Raw genomic sequence first — 20955 nt, 5'->3', positions numbered from 1 at the left:
TTATTCTGTTGTGTAGCCAGTTTCCATCTGGTATAATTTTCTTACTGTCTGAAAGACTTCCTTTAACATTCCTTGCAGTGCAGGTAAGCTGGTGATTAATTGTTTCAGTTTTTGCATGTTTGAAATAGTCTTTATTTCATATTTGTTTCTGAAAAATATTTCTACTGGTATAGAATTCTGTTTTTTCTCTCATAACCCCAAATACAGATGTTGTACCACTGTCTTCTGGCTTGTATTGTTTCTAACAAGAAGTCTATCGAATTCTTATCTTTGTTCCTCTATATGTAACGTATCTTTTTTTCTCTGGCTACTTTTACAATTTTCCCTTTATAACGTTTTGAAAAGTTTCCTCCATATTTCTTTTGCCTGAGTTTGTTGAACTTTTTGGATATGCAGGTTTATGATTTTCATAAATTTTGAAACATTTCAGCCATTACTATTCAAATATTTTTTTGTCCGCCCTTTTTCTCTCTTTGGAGGATGCCAATTGCACATGCATTAGGCCCCCTGAAAAGCACTGATGCTCTGTTCATTATTTCCTAGTTCTTCTTCCTCTGTCTGAATTTTATACTGGCATTGTTTCAGTCAGTTTCAATTGACTGATTTTTCCTCATTATTGGCCTTATTAGTTTCTCACTTCCTTGCATACTTCCTAATTTTTGATTGGATGCCAGGCATTATGAATTTAACCTTGTTGACTGTTGGATATCCTTGTTGTTTTTTTTTTGTTTGTTTTGGCTGTGTTGGGTCTTCATTGCTGTGCGCAGGCTTTCTCTAGTTGCGGCGAGCTTGGGCTACTCTTTGTTGCAGTGCATGGGCTTCTCACTGCGGTGGCTTCTCTTATTGCAGAGCACAGGCTCTAGGTGCGCAGGCTTCAGTAGTCGTGGTGTGCGGGCTCAGTAGTTGTGGCTCGTGGACTCTAGAGCACAGGCTCAGTAGCTGTGGGGCACGGGCTTAGTTGCTCTGTGGCATGGTATCTTCCAGGACCAGGGATTGGACCTGCGTTCCCTGCATTGGTAGGCGGATTTTTTTTTCTTTTTTTTTTTTTTTTTGCGGTACGCGGGCCTCTCCTTGCTGTGGCCTCTCCCGTTGCGGAGCACAGGCCCCGGACGCGCAGGCTCAGCGGCCATGGCTCATGGGCCCAGCCGCTCCGCGGCATGTGGGATCCTCCCAGAACGGGACACGAACCCGTGTCCTGTGCATCGGAAGGCGGACTCTCAACCACTGCGCCACCAGGGAAGCCCGCAAGCGGATTCTTAACCACTGCGCCAGCAGGGAAGTCCCCCTTGTATTTTTAAATAATATTTCTGAGCTTTGTTCTGAGCCACAGTTATCTGGAGACAATTTAATCCTTTTGGGTCCTGCTTGTTTAAGGCAGGACCAGAGCAGCTTTTAATCTAAGGCTAATTGTCCTCCACTACTGAGACAGTATTCTTTTAAGTCCTCTACTCAATGCCTCATGTGTTATGAGGTTTTGACATACTGGCTGGTAGGAATTTAAACTCTTCCTGTCCTTGTGTGAGCTTCAGGGATTGTTCTGCCTGTTCCTTTTGAATGGTTCTTTTCCCTGCCTTGGGGAGTTTTTGCACATAAATGCACCAGTCAGCAATCAACTAAGACTCAAAAGGGTCCCACTTAGATCTCCAGAGTAACCTCTTTGTAACCCTCTTCTCTTCAGTATGCTGCCCTGCAAACTCTAAGCCACCTTGGCTTCCTGGGACTCCTAATTCCATCTCCTTAACTTAGACAGAGGGTCTTGCTTGGGTTCCTCCTCCCTGAGATGTGGCTAGGACGCTCTCCCCAGGCAGCAAGCTGGAGCAATCGGAAGACTCCCTTGTTTGTTTTCCCTCTCTCAGGGTTTACTGTCCCTCACTGCCTAATGAAAACTGTTGTTTCATGTATTTGTCTCTAGTTTTAAAGTTATGGTAGGAGGACAAATTTGGTTTGTACTACTCTATCATGGCCGGAAATGGAAATCAAGAGGATGTAGGTTTTTAAGATCCTTTCATCAACATGTCTGATATTGTCCCCAACACTGATAAGTAAAACACAGGAGTTGTTTTACACAGGAGTGTGAAACACAAGAGTTGTTTTACACAGCAGTACAAAACACACTCTCAAGGAATAGAAATTATTCACAAAATAAAATAAGTAGAATATGCCAAAGGGGCACTTCCAACACAAACCTTTTCTGCTTCCTAAACTTGGAGTATCTCAGGGGATCGCTTGTTATCTAGGTTACCTATGGCCTGAAGAAATAACAAATAAAATGGCAAGCCATTCAAATTCTTGGGCTGTGAAGAAAGTCAGGATGGATTTTGAGAAACAATTTGGAAAAGCTTAAAATTTACTTGAGGAAGAAAGCTGTAAAAATCTAACGAATAATTCAAAAGTGGGTGGGAAGATTAAGAGGTGTACTCCTTTTTCCTTACGTTTAAAAAAAAAACTAACTGAATTTCTCCTTACATAAGTCCTTTGCCTTCTGTCTTTCAAAAAAGTACTACCTATTTTTGAATAAATACTCTTCTTGACCTTTTATCTGTAAGACTTCATGAACTGCAAAACTTGTAATTTCCTTCTTAGAGTTCTTTATTTGTTATTTTGGCCACATTGTGGGGCTGGCTTATTTATTTATTTATTCATTACAAATTATTTATTTATTTATTTTTGGCTGCATTGGGTCTTCGTTGCTGCATGTGGGCTTTCTCTAGTTGTCGTGAGCGGGGCTACTCTTTGTTGCGTTGCACGGGCTTCTCATTGCGGTGGCTTCTCTTGTTGTGAAGCACGGGCTCTAGGCACGCAGGCTTCAGTAGTTGTGGCATGCGGTCTCAGTAGTTGTGGCTCATGGGCTCCAGAGCACAGGCTCAGTAGTTGTGGCGCATTGGCTCAGATGCTCCACGGCATGTGGGATCTTCCCGGACCAGAGATTGAACCTGTGTCCCCTGTCTTGGCAGGTAGATTCTTAACCACTGCGCCACCAGGGAAGTCCCTGGTTCAATTTTGAAACCAGAGCTTATGAACAATGTAATTAAAAATATAATGTTTAGAATATATGATTCCTAACAAAGTTCACATATTATGTGTACACTGAAAAATAACTTGAATGAAGACACCAAAATTTAACAGTGATTATCTCTGAGTGGTGAGATTGTAGCTGATTTGCTTTTTCACCCTTTTTTACATTTTGAAAATTTTATATTTTCAAATTTTCTACAATGACTCTGTCTTGTACGTATAATCAGGAAGACCCAAACAAGTTAAATAGGGAGAACACTCTTTTAACGGACAAAATGTAGATGCAGGAGAATTATTTTGCCCAATAGAAACTCACTGAGAGAGACTGAAAAATGAAAAGATTTTTGCATGAAATAACACCTCTCCTCTTTATTCTTTAAAGATATCTACTTAAAAATTATTAATCTAAAATAGAGACTTCCAAAAAAATAAAATAAAATAGAGACTTCCCTGGTGGTGCAGTGGTTAAGAATCCGCCTGCCAATGCAGGGGACAAGGGTTTGAGCCCTCGTCCGGGAAGATCCCACATGCCATGGAGCAACTAAGCCCGTGCGCCACAACTACTGAGCCTGCGTTCCAGAGCCCGTGAGCCACAACTACTGAGCCCGCATGCCACAACTACTGAAGCCCATGCGCCTAGAGCCCATGCTCCGTGACAAGAGAAGCCACCGCAATAAGAAGCTTGTGCACCTCAACAAAGAGTAGCCCCTGCTCACTGCAACTGGAGAAAGCCCACGGGCAGCAAGAAAGACCCAATGCAGCCAAAAATAAATAAATAAATTTATATTAAAAAATTACTATTATCACTCATTTTTGGTGAGTTTACAAGAAATGGAATAGCTATAAGCATCCTCTTCCCTTCCTATTTAAAATTATTTTTGTCCATATAACTTAATTTACTAATTAATTTTGGTGATAAATAAAAGCTGTTATATCCAATGAAGAGAAAATAAACATTCTGAAAAGGCAATGTTTTAGCACCAGAAGTAACTTTCTCATTACATTTTATTTCTCTAGGCTAAGTGTTAACAAATTCCCTTTTAATAACAACAGAAGTAAAAGTTCACTAAAACATGTGGTTCAGATTGAGACTCTGTTATTGACAATTATTTCAAAGGATGGCTGAGGCAAACAAAAAACCAAAATGCAAAACTAGAAGTTTAGGAGAAATTAAAGGAATCCAAAACAGTTCCAGAAGTAGGACAAAGGGCACACTAGAGGGATACTAGTTTACAAAATGAGGAAAAACAGACTATGCAGATGGAAAAGGGAAAAAGACTTAAAAGTAGGTTTTCTTTTTCATTATTTCATAAAGATTCTGTGAAACCTTTTTTTTAGAGTTCTGAAAAATAAAGGTTACAGTCTCTTCAAGTTCCCCTCTCTGTACGCTGGCGCTTTGAGATTGCAGATCAAAGACAAAAGTATATTCTCCTTTTGAGTTTCAAGATAAAAATGGGAAAATAAATGGTAATACAAAAAAAACCCAAATGGGAGCATTTTGAAAATATTATCCAACTAGCCTGCCCATTTTTGCAGACTGTAGGAATGAAATTAGATTTTTCTCTACATCATAGACAGAAATACCATGATTTGTTGTAAAACTAGTTTCTCTGACCGGTACATGGCTTGCTGAAAGTGACAAGGCACATGATTTGTATCAGGCCATGCTAAATCCTCATAGTACACATAACAACACAATCCAATCCAAACACAAAATTGCCTCAGTGATAACTGATTGGTTGAGCTGAAAGTAAAGATAATTCAAATTCCACTTTTCTGCATAAGGAGCCGCCACAAGAAAATGGATTGCTAAGCAACTCAAGCTAAGGAAGACATTTTTCAGAACAAAGGCTCACTTAGTGTTCTTACAGAAATCTTATAATCTGGTAATGTTTTAGTATAAACATGTGTGTTTGGATCAGGACCCTATAGCTTAGAGTTTAAGATATACTTTCCCCCTGTGAACAAACTGAGATTTATTATACTTGCTGGTATGGAGTAATCGACACAGTTTTACCTTAGGACACTGGGTCCTGGATGAAATTTTACAATGACAGATATTATGACTTTCTTGCAAATGTGTAAAATATTACTGGTTATGGAGACTTGTGCATAGCTGAAGTGTACAGATGAAAAAAAGGGCTGGTTAGCATAGGTCAGTGAGTCTCAACTCTTATTGCCAGAAGAATCACCTGGAAGGCTTTAAAAAATAATGGGAAATTTTAACACAGTATAAATTTCTATTTTCAGGACTTCCCTAGCAGTTCAGTGGTTAAGACTCCGTGCTTCCATTGCAGGGGATGCAGGTTCAATCCCTGGTCCGGGAAATAAGATCCTGCGTGCTGCACAGTGAGGCCCCCAAAAAATTTATTTTAAATTTTCACTGTGCAGCAGCTCTACCACAAAAGAGCTGGGGCTCATCATTGTATAAAACTCCAAAGTTGCCTGTGAGATTTCAACCAACTTGTTTAAAAAGCCTGGGCCTTTTCAGTTTGTGGTATCCACAGAGAGGAGGAAATATGTGAGTTCCTCAGGTGTGTATGTATGTGTGTTTATGACAACAAATAACATGAGAGTCAAGTCCCCATTTTCCCAAACAGATTCAATGAAGCAAGTACTGCAACCCCTTCTTCACCTCTAAATACCATCTGTAACCATAACTGGGTGACAGCCTCTTATCAGCAATTCTACCTTCAGACTCCTTATTAAAAAGAGCACCAAGGCTACTCTGGCAACCTTACAGAAATGTCATGAGAATAAATGAAAGACTGTAATCCACTCTGAACAGCAGACTAAAAGTACCCAACTCAAAGGAAGACTATTTTTTTTTTTTAACACATTAGGCTTATCAGAGAAGCTTCTGTTCTTTTAAGTTAAGTGGCTAATGGAATACTTCACAACTTGCTTTAATATAGACCTACTATCATTTGCTTCTCATATGCCTCCCTCCTCTTACTGATGAAAAAGGAGCTCCCCAGAGCCTGAAAGATTCCAGAAAGATATTTTGCTCTTGAAGTTATATACAGGAAATACATTCTCCCCAGACTCTTACAAAAACCTTAAATATTAACACATAAACGCTCTTAACTCTAAGATCTATGGCCAACTATTGATTCCACTTAGGTGAGTAAAAGGAGACTGGCCTACTACTTTCAGGCACATGAGAGAAAATTTGATTCTCCATTGGTTTACATATGGAATGCCTTGCTTATACTGATTTTGTTAAAAAAAAAAAAAGCTAGATAAATAGATTGTATTGTAGTTTTTCTATTCTAGATTAGAGAATGATCTCAGGTAATGCCCCTTAGGCAACTTTAAAATTAGCAACAGACCACAATCCTGATAAACAATGAGGAGCTACAAGATTAGGCTTTTTATTCATACTCACCTTAAATTATTTTGTTGGCCAGGTGGAATGATGCTATAGTAAACTGGCATTCCTGCTGTAGGCATAGATCCTTGATTAGACTGATTAGGGAACATAACAGGCTGTTGATAAGTCTGATGGGCAATTCCTTGAGAACCTTGAGGCAGTGAAACCTAAAATTTGAAAGGCAATTTAAAGGCAAAAAACGTTCTTTAAAACCTTGCAAATGTTAATGTCTCCAGCCTCCATAAACTTTCAAGTGTGAGCAGTTAGGAATAAGGTAAAACTGCCAATAGGCTGTCCTGATAAGTTAGTTAAAGCATTACCACTTTATTTCAATGTTCCTTTTAGCTGGTTATTGTTTTTGGCTAGCATTTATCAATAGTACAGTAGGCTAGGAGTTATGACTCACATCCCAAAGTAGAAGTTATCTTATTATTTTTATTTTAAAAATTTATTTATTTAATTTTTGGCTGCGTTGGGTCTTTGTTACTGCACGCGGGCTTTCTTTAGTTGCAGGGAGCCAGGGTTACTCTTCGTTGTGGTGTGCAGGCTTCAGTAGTTGTGGCAGGCGGGTTCAGTAGTTGTGGCTCACAGGCTCTACAGCACAGGCTCAGCAGTTGTGGTGCACGGGCTTAGTTGCTCCGCAGCATGTGGGATCTTCCTGGACCAGGGATTGAAGCCATGTCCCCTGCATTGGCAGGTGAATTCTGAACCAGTGTGCCACCAGGGAAGTCCCAGAAGTTATTTTTAAAAAGAAACAGTTTCCAAATAAGGATGACCCTTTCACATGGAAAGAGTAATGCAATTTACCTCAGGTAGAGCGAAGTAAAACTCAGATGGGGTACTAGTGAGATACACTGGATCAGAAAGTGTGAGCTCTGAAGCTTAAGATATCTAGATGTGATACTGACTCCATCAATTTTACTATATATGTGACACTGGGCAAACGACTTAACTCAGATTCTGAGGCCCCAGAGTTCATTATCTGCAAAAACAGGATGCCACCTCCACCTCAGGAGGGGTATCATCTCCATTATAATCTCCATTTACAGGATCTGGCACAGCAGGCATCTGATGAACAGCGGATCTTTCAATTCTCTGTTTTCCACATTCATCTACATAGAAACCACATGAACATAACCAGGACTTCCCTGGTGGTGCAGTGGTTAAGAATCCACCTGCCAATGCACGGGACACGGGTTTGATCCCTGGTCTGGGAAGATCCCACATGCTGTGGAGCAACTAAGCCCAAGAGCCACAACTACTGAGCCCTCACGCCACAACTACTTAAGTCCACAGGCCTCGAGCCCGTGCTCTGCAACAATATAAGACACTGCCATGAGAAGCCCGCGCAACACAACCAAGAGTAGCTCCCGCTCGCCGCAACTACAGAAAGCCCGCGCACAGCAATGAAGACCCAACGTGGCCAAAAATAAATAAATTTTTAAAAAAACACAAAAAAACACATGAACATAATGGATTCATTTCTCTAGTTTCCAGTTTCTAAAATAGAAACCACAACAGCATAATGGTTTTGTAATTTACAAGTGCACCACATTAGTTGCATTACCATGATTTTGGTAAATAAAGCCTGTGTAAAAGCTTCTGATGATGATGTCAGCAACAGTAGTAACAGTGATGACAATCAAAGTTAACATTACCGAGTACTTACTACCATGTTCAGGTTCTGTTCCAAGAACTTTATGTATATTATTACATCAAGTCTTCCTAACAACCCTAAGAAGTTACTTTTATCATCCTTGTTTTATAGAAGGGGTTAAAAATTGAGGTTAATAACTTGCCCAAGGTTGTATAGCTAGTAAGGAGAAAAGTCGGGGTTTGAACCCATGCCCACTGGCTCCAGAGCCTTAGTTCTTTAACCACTTCATCATTCTCTATACCTGGGCTCTGTGATTTATAAGTTGATGATTAACTTCTAAGTCTTGCCTATATAACATGTTTCTAAACTAGTAACTAGTCCTTTCAAAATACACAGTAATCTCTTAAACTACTTTCAATTTGGCTCAGCAGCAAAGATAAAGTTGCTGGTTTGATTTATCCAATTTTTTATGACAAAATATATTTCAGTCTTTTTGTCTACTGAGGCAGTGTAACATCCTAAGATTATTTCTGATTCTATCTAAGTTAGTGTATATGCAAGATCTAGGAAAAATGGCAACTCAATCTAGATGATTTAAGCTACAGAATAAATTTGTAACTAGTGGTAAAGAAAAAACTGAAGTACCAAACGAGAGGAAACCGTACTTGAGAATGTACAGCAGCAGAATATACTCTACTGAGTAGATGACTTTTCAGGTTTATTATTTATTTGTTAATTTAAAATTTTATTTTTATTTTTTCAGCCGTGATGCACGACTTGCAGGATCTTAGTTCTCCGACCAGGGGTTGAACCCAGGCCCTTGGCAGTGAAAGCGACGAGTCCTAACCACTGGACTGCTAGGGAATTCCTTCGGGCTTATTTTTTAGATGACAGTTTATTACCACCTAGCTTATCTAACCAAATGTAATAGGAAGCATGAAGCAGCCTGTCATTCACTGCTTATCAGAGCAATACATCTCACAGTCATTCACCCAGTGGAAGGATTACATGAAATACCATGAGAAAATAATTTATAACTTGTAAAAAAAGTATGCTATAGAAATGATAATAATTGTCTTAGCTCTGAAACACTTTCAGTATCTAGCTCCATTTTTAAAAACTACACTAACAAGGATGTAATTTATTTTAAACTTATATTTCTTTTTTTATAGTTAATCCACCAGTTAATTTTCCAGTGTTAAACTAATCTTTCTTTTATTTATTTGTTTGTTTATTTATTTATTTAGTCTAGTCTGCACCGGGTCTTAGTTTTGGCACACAGGATCTTTAGTTGCGGCATGCGGACTCTTAGTTGCAGCATGCATGCGGGATCTAGTTCCCCGACCATGGATTGAACCCGGGCCCCCAGCACTGGGTGCACAGAGTCTTACTCACTGGACCACCAGGGAAGTCCCTAAACTTATATTTCAAGGGAGATCTTATTTACACAGTGCCTGGGCATCTAACAGATGCTCAGCAGACTAGATTAGGTAGCATGACCAGGGTCCTTGAGAAGGGAGAGCTCCTGTCTAATATCTAGCTACAGAAGAAGTAGGGGATGGGCAGTCTCATGGGCCTCGGCTTAAGCAGGGTGGACTGGAGTAAAAAGCATGGAGGATTTGAGAGAAAAGAAAGATATAAAATCTAGTTTCAGGATGTATCTTCTTTTTTCCTTAGTTGCTTTCTATTATCAAGGGGCTTCAAAAGTAGACATATTCTTAGTGCTCAGAAGTCTTCAACAATTCCACATTTTACATTTTAATTACAATTTTCATTTTCTGGAATTACAAGAATATGCTACCTCCTTTGCTCATATCCTTCCCCATCCTCAGAATGCCTTAACTAATTTATGCCCATAATTTTCTTTTAAGAGCTGATTAAAGGTTTATACCTTTCTAGAAGACTTCTGTATTAAGTCCCTAACCTATTCACGACCATATTCCACAATTCCTTCAGTTAGTGGTCTGTATAGTATCATCAATTTGTTGACCTGTGTTTAGATGTACATTTATCTTCCCAGCTAGATTATTTTTACCTTGTTGAGATGAATGACAACGGCCTTTGGATTTCTTAACATTCGAGTCAGTTATGGGAAACCATGAGGCTAATAAAACAAACTCACTCGCAGGTTATTCCAGAAAGGTAAAGGAAGGTAAAATAAATTTCTGGAAATGTGCCATAGATGGGCTAAAGAAATCTGACTTATTCATGAAACAGTAGGTATTTCTACTTTAGAACTATAAATTAAAATCCATGACATTTTCAATACATGACATACTCTTCCTTTTTTTGATTTAGTGAGGGCGAAAAAGCTCAGTTCCGGCATGGGAAATTGCACATCCTTCTCTATTCTATAAATACTGACTTATAATCTGTACTGTATTTCATATACCTACCTCTACCTTTATTTTTCCCTCCCATTTCATTCTCCTCAAGAGATTTTCTAAGGAGCTGAAGAACAGAATAAGACACTTGCTCATATATTGATACTTATGTACTGAATAGCTGGAAACACAGACAATGCCAGAAAAATCTACTTCTCAAAATTAATATGGTTCAGATATTTTTTTCTAAGTTAATGAAGTGAATGAATGATGCAATAAGTGAGGACAGAACAAAGCTGCAATGACTAATAAAACTCTTAAGACTATAAAGTTATGTATTACAGAAGCATTTTCCCCATATTAAAAGGAGAAGAACGTAGCTACACATTTTAGTTATTCAAAATCCCCTCTACCCAATGCAGGTAAGAGCGACCACGTACCTGATATGATGGCACTGAAGGATAGGGGATGACCACTCCTTGAATCTGATTTCCAATGCTGTTCGGCTGGCCACCAACTAGGCTCTGACTCTGGGGTTGCTGAACTCCAACTATCCCCTGGTAGTTTTGCTGCTGGTTGGGCATAACTTGATAACCTGTAATGGCACAGTGAGTTAAATCCTGCTTTGAATTTATTTCACTAGCAGTATGTTTTTGTATTTTAAGCAAGTACTTTGTGTTCTAAGATGACAGAGTTTTGTTTAATCAGCAAGTCTCAAAAATCTTCTGTTATGCGAGCTAATATTTAATAGGTTTACTATGTAGGTAACCCAAGTCAGCTACCCTCTCCGCCCTCCCAAAATAACACTCAAATAAAATTTGGGTACAAAGATTTCCTTTGCAGTTGAGGAAATTTATAGGGCCACAGACTTGGTTTATATACACAATTACTAGTTAGTGTATAGTACAGTCTGTTATTAAAAATAGTTTCTGTGGGCCAGGACTGGCTACATAATTTGTGGGACCCAGTGCAAAAGCAAAATGCAGGGCCTCTTGTTAAAAAATGGAGAGTTTTGAGTTGGTAGTAGTAGAACTAGTCCTTCTGGAGACTGAAAATAATGGCAGGGGGGAACCACTTTTATAGAATAGTTGTATGTTTGAAAAACCACACTAAGATACGAATCCTTATATTAGGAATGTGTCAAGGGCACAAGGAAAAATTGAGTTACCTAGCAATTTTTAAGGTTATTTCCTTATATTATTAAGGTCACTTAACAGAGGAACATATCATTAGAGGGGTTAAGCAATGTGCCCAAAGTTCACAAATCAAAAACCTTAAGGGACAGTTCTTCCTAAACTGAAGGCACTGTTGGTAATTTAACTAGTAAGTTAAGAGTATAAACATACTTTTATTAAGTGAATTTATCAGTTATTTAAACAAGAATCCACAATGATAAGCTTTGAGTAGTGAATATGAATTGTACAATATGTGTCTCCTGACCCTAAGAGGATTCCTTTATGTAAACCAGTTAGCTCAAGACTTATGTAAATTATTAAAAACTACCACAAATCCTTTTTTTGTTTTTTTTTTAAAAGAAACCAGATAAAAATAAATAACTGACCTTCTAATCAGGGTATCTAAAAAGCTTCTACAAAGATAAACCAAACTATGGCATTGCCTATACAAACTTCCACAACTAAAGGTCAGTGAAATGATTTCTCTGATAGCACCATAAATCTATTCTGCTACCTTATAAATATCAAGATTTCATCTCCATCCTTATTAATTCCTAAAGCAACAGGAATGGCAAAGATCCCATCTCAGGTATTGATTGTAGACAAGGGTATCACTCACTGCAGTTGCCTGGAAGCCTCAATGATTCCACTCAATGGCTAAATAATTGAATAAATTCTAACATCAACCTTCTCTAAAGATATGAATACAAAACATATCCGGTAACTAAGCAACATATTAACAACAAAGTAAAAATCAAGTACAAGTCCAGTTATAGTGAATACTTTGATAGTGAAGGGTTTTATAAAATGATGCTATTTCTATGGCAACAGTGCTTTATTGCCATGTTTCAAATGAGTTCTCGCCAATCTAGCTTTCCCAAAAACTGTATATTATGGTCCTTATGTGTAATAAAGTGATTGTTAACATGCTGTTTCTGAAACATTTCTCCCTGTGAAATTCCTATAGTCCTCAAATCTGGTGGTAAAGAAGCTTCTTTCTTTCTTTCTTTCTTTTTTCCGGTACGCGGGCCTCGCACTGCTGTGGCCTCTCCCGTTGCGGAGCACAGGCTCCGGACGCGCAGGCTCAGCGGCCATAGCTCACGGGCCCAGCCGCTCCGCGGCACGTGGGATCTTCCCGGAGCGGGGCACGAACCCGTGTTCCCTGCATCGGCAGGCGGACTCTCAACCACTGCGCCACCAGGGAAGCCCAAGAAGCTTCTTTCTTGCTCCTTAGCCTAATAATTAACAACCAACCCTATTTTCAGTTTACCAAATAACAAGTATTTCAAATTCATACTCAAGTCCAAATATCATCGAAACGTACACTGACACATTTCCACCCCTAGGAAAAGAAAGGGCAGGAATGGAAATGGGATGTGAAGACCCTTTTTTGTGTTGGAAACACCACCTCTCATCCACACATACATCTATTGCAGGGTCAGAATTTGGGCTCAGCTCTTTATAGACTGGGAAAGTAACTTCTTACAATGGTCTTGTCCGAATTACAGTCCACTAAAATTAAAAAGAAAAATGTGACCACCTAGCAGAATTCACTGTAACATAATGTGACTTAAATACCTTGACTTAAATAGTCACGTCCCCCTAAGAAACTCAAGTGTTTTTCAAACTATTTTTGTATTTTATTCATTGCCAGTATTTGGAGGTTCACCTTGTTTGCCTCCTGCCTGCAACTCCCTCTTATGAAAAGAAATCTGACACAGAAAACTTCAATACATAGCTATAGATTTCATGACACAGTGGTCTAATGCAGCATCACCTGGACACTACATCATGGAATTTACACCGATAAATTTCCAATGGTATTTTAGATTCTTTAATGCAACCTTAACTCCACTAATATCCATTCCTACGAATGTATATATATATATCTCCACACAAACATCACATTTTGAAAATGTGCAACATAACATAAAATCTACAACATCTGACTCTAGCACCTCATTTGTCATAGACGGTTATGTAAAGATGCTGTGAGCTCAAGATGTGCCTGGAGGGTGATAAAAGGTGAGTGAAACACGGTCCCTATCTTTGAAATTAGGCATTCTTAGCCATGACACCGTAACAGAAGAGCAGAATAAACAGGGCATTATGAAATTAAGAGGGAGAAGTTAATCCTGGCTGGTATTCACAGAGGAAGTAACATATGAGCCTGGACTTAAAGAAAAGGTCTGGACAAAGTAAAAAACATATTTGAGGAACAGGGAAGAAAAGTGGAAGATGAAGGCAGAATATTGGTGGAGAACCAGAGATTTTACAAGTAGAAAAGCAGTGAGAACTACTAAGAGGTTCCAGATTTTAAAGATTGTGAAAGTAGAAAAAATAACTAATATTAGTACTTCATTCAGAAGTAGCACAAATAAACTGGGAACATGTTTTTAAATAACAGTGGAGCTAATAAAAATAAGAATGTCAAACACATTAAAAGAAAATACCTTCCTAAGAAGCTCTCTTATTAATCTTCTCATAATTTTGTTCATTGCCTCATTCCATATTTCTTTCTTTCTTTCTTTCTTTTTTTTTTTTTTTTTTTGCGGTACGTGGGCCTCTCACTGTTGTGGCCTCTCCCGTTGCGGAACACAGGCTCCGGACGCGCAGGCTCAGCGGCCATGGCTCACGGGCCCAGCCACTCCGCCGCATGTGGGATCTTCCCGGACCGGGGCACGAACCCGTGTCCCCTGCATCGGCAGGCGGACTCTCAACCACTGCGCCACCAGGGAAGCCCTATTCCATATTTCTTAAAACTCGACAGGCAATATAAAATTGTTCTTGTTAACTGTTCTCTCATGGCTTGTGTTCACGTTTAAAAAACCCCCCAAATAGAAATGGTGTGCTTTTTAAGGGCAGGGTTAGAAGCTTGTAACACCCTACCCACTCCGTTAAAGGAAAAAACCCCCAAAATATCCATATCGGTTATCAAGCAAATAAGCCAAAAAAGTGGGCACTTAATATTTATACTTACTAAATAAACAGCGAGGAAGAACATATTCTTAACAGAATGGAATCAAAATAATACACGCTTCTACACAAAACCAGGCTGACTGAGAATGAATGGCCAGTTTCTCACTGTCCACGTTTAGTGAATGGCTTTTGATAGCAAAAGCAGTACTTAAGTTTTAAGATAACATGTTTATATAATAAGGTTAAACATATTTGCCTTTTCATTAAAATGAAACTTAATCCCATGAATACAAATCACCTCAGTCTAGAATCATGGATCACTCATTATGCCTCTCCTTAAAAAATGCATAGCATGGGGCTTCCCTGGTGGCGCAGTGGTTGGGAGTCCGCCTGCCGATGCAGGGGACACGGGTTCGTGCCCCGCTCCGGGAAGATCCCACGTGCCGCGGAGCGGCTGGGCCCGTGAGTCATGGCCGCTGAACCTGCGCGTCCGGAGTCTATGCTCCGCAACGGAATGGGAGAGGCCACAACAGTGAGAGGACCACGTAGGAAAGGAAAAAAAAAAAAAAAAAAAAAAATGCACAGCAGCCGAATCACAGTAATTTTCATGTAATTAACCTCAAAGTGTTTACTTGATAAGGAAGAAAAGAACTGTTTTAGTTCATATCTAATATGTAAAGCTTGAAATGAAGGTTTAATTTGAACGCTGCTGGGGAAAAAGGGACATTAAAAACACCTTTGAAAAAGCTTTATTTGATTATAAAATAGGTTTTCATGGAAGAAAATTTGGAAAATACAAAAAAGGGGAAAAGTCAGGGTGGAAAAAACCATTTTTGCATAACAGTCACTTGTAGATAATCACTATTTACATCTTGTATATATGGTTAGCCTTATTTTCCCTGCATAGATAGCAACATACATACCCACTTACATTGTTTATAGAAATGGACCATATAACACATTCTGTTTCAAAACCTTTCTCCATGCAATGTTTCCATAGCTAATCAATAGGGCTTGTACAAAGCTATGGGAAGGAAGCATTTAAGTAAATTTTCTTAGAACATATTTAGACCTCAAGTTAACAATAAAAGGATGAGAAAAAAACTCAGCTGATCTGAACTCTCTACTGCCTTTTAGGAGGAAGGCATGTGTCAAGAAGATTACAAGACAAAAAGACCAAGTATTTTAGGACAAATTATGGCAGCTTCTGGTTTCCATTCTGCAACCCAGCCCAAACACAAATTTAGCCCAAATCCCTAAGCATTTTCATTCAGAATACTACATAATTATCATTTCTTAGATAGCAGGACAAGGCAATAATAGTAGCTAACATTTACATGACATTCACTAGGTTTTAGGTACTGTTCTAAGCACTTTCATATGCTAATTCTTTTAGTGCTCCCAATCTCATGAAGTCTTACTATCTCCATTTTTCAGATGAAAAAAAACCCAAAAGCACAGAGAGGTTCACATTTTGCCCAAGGTTACCAGCTGTTAAGTGCTGTAGCTGGGATTTGCACATAGTAGTCTGATTGTAAACTTTACTTTTCTCAGGGAAAAATGCTCAAGTAGAAAGAGTACTACAGTAATACTGCTCAAATAAGCAGAACACTTAAACACCTGACCTCCTTCCATTTTCTGAGAATTTTGGTTAATGAAGACTTTTACTGTAGTTTAACAGAAGTTAAACAGAGTCTAAGTCTTAACAGAAATTTAATTACAGGAAAACAAAGAATTATTGTAAATAGTCAATCAACCAGGAAAGTTTTTTTTTTTCATTTGAAGATTATTTGTGAGTATTAAGTGTTGTTACCTAAAACAGAATCAGAGTGAAAGGTGGTTGAGCAGTTAGTCCAGACTGGAGCTATACAAACTTCCGGGCTGAAAAAAAGACCAGGTGTCACAGGGTTTCCACTACTCCCCAGATGCATGGTTTGTGACCTCTTTATTTCAAGGTTACATTTCTTTGTCTCATTATAATAAGATTTCACATGTATATAAAACAACTGGGAAGGGGAAGAAGACGCTCAAATGGTGACATATTTCAGGTTCCATGTTCCCTGGTCTGGGTCTCTCACTCAGCCTGAGCATTTCCATGTCAATCTCCAATGTTCCTCTTTGGGTTTTAGCTTTGCTATTTTACCTCAAAGCTGCCTTTACTCAAAACGTATACTCTCCTGCCATATTCTGGATGAGTATACAGAAGATTCCTCCAGCAGAATTTTCATAAATGTGGCCCTCCTCTCCATCAAGTTGAACTGCTTTGCCAAGAAGTGAGCTTTTACCAATGGGGCAATGCCAGCTTTAACCTGGACACTGTGTATATAAAGGGGCATGTCCTGTAACAGGGGTGAGCCCTTCAAGTTCTTGTGAAGCAGTGGCTCTTTTCTACATACTGAATAAGCTTTACATTCATTTTTACATTCCAGGCAGGAAAACCCACCAGGTTTGAGGTTTGAACCACACTGAACAGGAAGCTGTCAGGGGCTGAGGAATCTAACTTAAAAAAAAAAAAAAGAAAAAAAAGAAAAAAGCATCATTTAACATTTGATACATTGTATGGCTGGTATCCCAGGAAGGAAATTCTACTGGCATTAGGACAAGTACCTGAACTGTTTTTCAAGAAGTCGTGATGTTTGATCACTCATTCCAATACTTATCGACAAACAACAGTCCAGTAACTAGTTACAAAGTATATAATTTTAGAGTATACTCTCTAAAGAACATGATATTAAATGCTGCAAAAAGATTACTGGACTTTTTTTGAATGACATAAGACCATGGGATCTATGTTGGTTATTAAAGTTACTATAATCACAAGCAAAACTAGAAATATTCACTTGGAAAGCACTAACAAAGACAAGAAGTGCACAACATCATTCTACTAATCCAATTAAAGGTAAGCCCCTTACTATTGTTTATGCAAGACAAAATCATTAATACTTTATTAGCAACATAAAGGACCATGTAATTACAGACATGCCTCACTTTATGCACACTTGCTTAATAAAATTTACATCTTAAAGAACTGTTCAAGTTGCTTTAAACCTGTGTTTAAACATTCACGCTGCAGAGCATCAACTTGTTACAGTGGCACTTATTAGAGAAGTGGCACTGTGCTTCAGGTTCATTATCTAAGTATTCAGACCAAAGGAAGGGAGGGACATAGCTCTGATAGTTTCAAAAGTATAGTTTGAAGACTGCCAAGTATGAGAAAAAAATCCAATGATCTGGAAAAGAGGGAGAAGGTTGAAGATTAGGAAGGGTAAAGTAGATTCCTAGAGAATGAAAAGTACCACTATGTTTGAAAAATGCTACAAGAAGAGTATTTCCAGTATTCTGACGCTCAATACATCCCCAACTTGGCTACTACCTAAATGATTCTTTCCTCAATAAAGTGGTTTCAGTACATCATAATTAAAAACAAAATCCTTCCTGTGATATATCTGGATTTAACCTGGGTGTAAGAGGAAAATAGAATATCTTTTATAGAAATCTGTGAGTATTGTGGGATAGCATCTATTTTGTAAAGCAAGCAATGCCTATATTAAGTGATACCAAACAACAGAATATAAACACCAGATCTCAATATAAGGTATTATTTAACACTGACATTCTCCTTTGTTAAAGGACTGCACTGCTGCAATATTATCCCGTTTCTTCCAGCACTTTCAGAGGAAACCACAATCAATTTTGCAAGCTGAGAGAACTAGGACAATATAAATTGATGGCTCAGGCTCTTCCCCGGAGGGCTCCAAAGAATACTCTATTTTTACCTCTCTTTCACTTCAACAGAGAAGAGAGCAAGAAGGAAACACAGTGCTCAGCAGAAAAGTATTGCACCGGCTTTAACAGGCTAGTTTTATTTTATACAGGTGATCTCAAATAGCATTTGTGTTAAAGGAAAGCATTCTTAATAATACGGATTAGACATAATTAGAAAGATAATAAAAGAAATTGAAGAAGTGCTTAGTCAGGACAGCCATTTAATAAATCTAAGGTTATTTCATTTAACAGTATTATTAAATTTTTTCAAGATTGAATTTGTACAGCAGAAGCACTGTCAGGGAAGATTCTTCCTTTTTTGGATGAGCCATTTTGCCAACTTTAAATTTAATTGTAACTAGGTATCTACAAGACAGTTTGTGAGAACTGTTTCCAAATCACCAAAATCTCAAGTTTGTAATCTGGTTTGTCTTATGTTTGTGGCACTATTCTAGTGAGCAGGCAAGTTCAACTAAGGATAGTCTGTTAGGTGAATGTGGAAGAACACACAGCTGCCAGCACATCTTTGCTATTCTTCTCCTCTATCACCCTCTGCTCTCCTACTTCTGTGCCTGAAATAAACATAAATACAAACATAAAAACAAATCTAATAAAAACAGCCACACAGAGGTTATAGCTCACAGCTGTTTAAATGACAGTCCTGTGGAAGAGGGCATACGACTCAAGGAAATCTGTGGGTACTTACCAGATACATTTGGCTCCAGTGGCGGCAGGTTAATGGAGAAGGGAAAAGGGAAATAGGTGGATTTGTAGGTAATATACAATGTTTAAGTCTGAGCTGGTCAGGCAGTGCTAAGAAATGTTTACAGAAACAATGAAAAAACAAGGATAGTCAGCGCTACTACCCAGCAATATAAATACAAAATTCCTATTACTCAAGTCAAAAGTTGTCAGTAAAGAAATTGACTGTGTAGATAGTGTCCCTATTTGACATAAGTAAATCTCTTATCAATATCATCCCTCCTCCACTTATCCAATAGGGCCCTTTCTTCCTTGCTTGCCTTTTACACCCTGGTTACTTTTAAATTTGTGCCCTGCAATGCTGCCAGTATTCTGTGCACCTTACAGACTATTTAACCTGAAATGTTCCTCCTGTGGTTGTGTTTCATCAGGACCCTACTGTAGTCTGCTGGTTGGAAAGCTAAGATTAAAGGTATAAATGCATTGATAATCTTTGAATTTAACAGAGGTTGCAAAACTAAAATGATATTTAGTTCTATGAAGTCATTTTGCTTCCCACATGCATACAATATCACAGTTTGGAAAAAAATTAAATTATATCCCTTCAAATAGCTTCAAATGCGTTTACATGTCTTAGGTCCATTTAATGGCATGCATAATAATATTCCTAAAAAGTTATTTAGCAACAGGGAAAGAGATGTATTTGACTTTCGCTAATGAGTCTGGCATGCTTAAGACATTAAACTTTTAAGAAAAGCTCCAATCAAAATTAATCTGCCATTCAAATCTGCTTTGGAAAAGAAATTAAAGCAATAGCTTTCATGAATTTTTAAAAGATAAATATATTAAGCCAAGGTTGTCACTTAAATTCAAATCGCTATTTCTGAGTATGATGCATGATTAAAAGGCATTACAATTAATGGAAAATATAAGCAAATGTTAATATACTTTAATACAGCATTAAAAAGAAAAAAAAAAAAAAAAAAGGGCAGTGGAAACCTGAGTAAAAAGAAGCCAGGAAGCAGCTGAAAAAGAGACCGGTTCACTGTGAGAAATGTAAACCTCTCAGACAGTGCTACGGCCCCGAATCCAACAGCTCAGGAACAAGGCCAATTATTGCAAAATATTCAACATATATGGTGAAGCTGCAAACTTTTCAAAAGAGTCATAAGAATGAAAGCAGCTGCATAGAAAACAGCCAGGCCTCATAAACCTAAAATCTTTGCTACAATTACTACCTGCAGGAAAAGTTTCTTTATAGTATACCAAGCTTCTTATATGTAGTATACTTCATAGTATTCAAGCTGTAAATTTTATGATAAAGGGTTAAGATAACAAATCCATATTACTGCAGCTGGCAAGTAACCAGATCTTTTGAGATCTTTGCTTGTATGGCTCCAGTTTTGACAGTATGTCACTAAGCTACTGCACACCAGTTCTCCAATGTTCCACCTTTCTGAACTAGAAATGACTCACATAAGACAGACACACAGAATCATGGAATTTTAGAGTACACAGAGGCTTCAATAGACGATACAGTAAAACTCCTTTACTTTGCAAGTGAGTAAATGGAAACCCAGAGGCTTTAAGTGATACACCTAATACCACTTAAATACAAATAAGGGTTGTCAGGATTTGACTCCTATTTTGTTTTCTTTCATGTTATATAATACATTGTCCAAAAGGCCTTATGTAGCCAGAATTTCTTCTGCTTCTGTTGACAGGGGCTGACTCAACCTTGTTTTAATGACCATAGTAGTTTCACATTCATAACAAAGGATTTGTACATTTATTCCCCAGCAGTAATATTAGTACTGATTTCAATTCAGTCCCCATAATACATGGGTTTATTGTCAAGGAGATCAACAACTACTGCAGTTCTCTGGTACACACTTGCATGGAAGACCAAAGGCATTTTATCCTTGAGATATTTCCCCAACCTCCTTCCTGCCCCCAAAAGGGAAAATAACAAAAAATCCTATATTTCTATTGCCCATACCCTACCTGATCTAAGAATATTTGATTCAATTGGGTTCGTTAATTTAGGGCGAAATTTCTTTAGAGTCATATACAAACATTTAAGAA

General features: G+C 38.2%; 1 protein-coding gene across 4 annotated transcripts in view; it reads right to left on the bottom strand.

The window, feature by feature from the left end:
• R3HDM1 (R3H domain containing 1) overlaps positions 1–20955 on the bottom strand; it is a 111990-nt gene that overhangs the window by 31229 nt on the left and 59806 nt on the right. For all 4 annotated transcript variants that reach the window (XM_082840626.1, XM_082840623.1, XM_082840625.1 and 1 more), the window contains 2 exons: positions 10750–10904; positions 6404–6555 (listed from right to left, as the gene is read on the bottom strand). In XM_082840626.1, coding sequence (XP_082696752.1) covers positions 6404–6555; positions 10750–10904 — 307 coding nt within the window. The remainder of the gene's footprint in view (positions 1–6403; positions 6556–10749; positions 10905–20955) is intronic.

Source organism: Leucopleurus acutus, assembly GCF_964270905.1.
Source record: "Leucopleurus acutus genome assembly, chromosome: 6".
NCBI lineage: Eukaryota > Metazoa > Chordata > Mammalia > Artiodactyla > Delphinidae > Leucopleurus > Leucopleurus acutus.
Note: the sequence above shows the minus strand (reverse complement) of the source record. Positions and strands in the feature narration are given on the sequence as shown.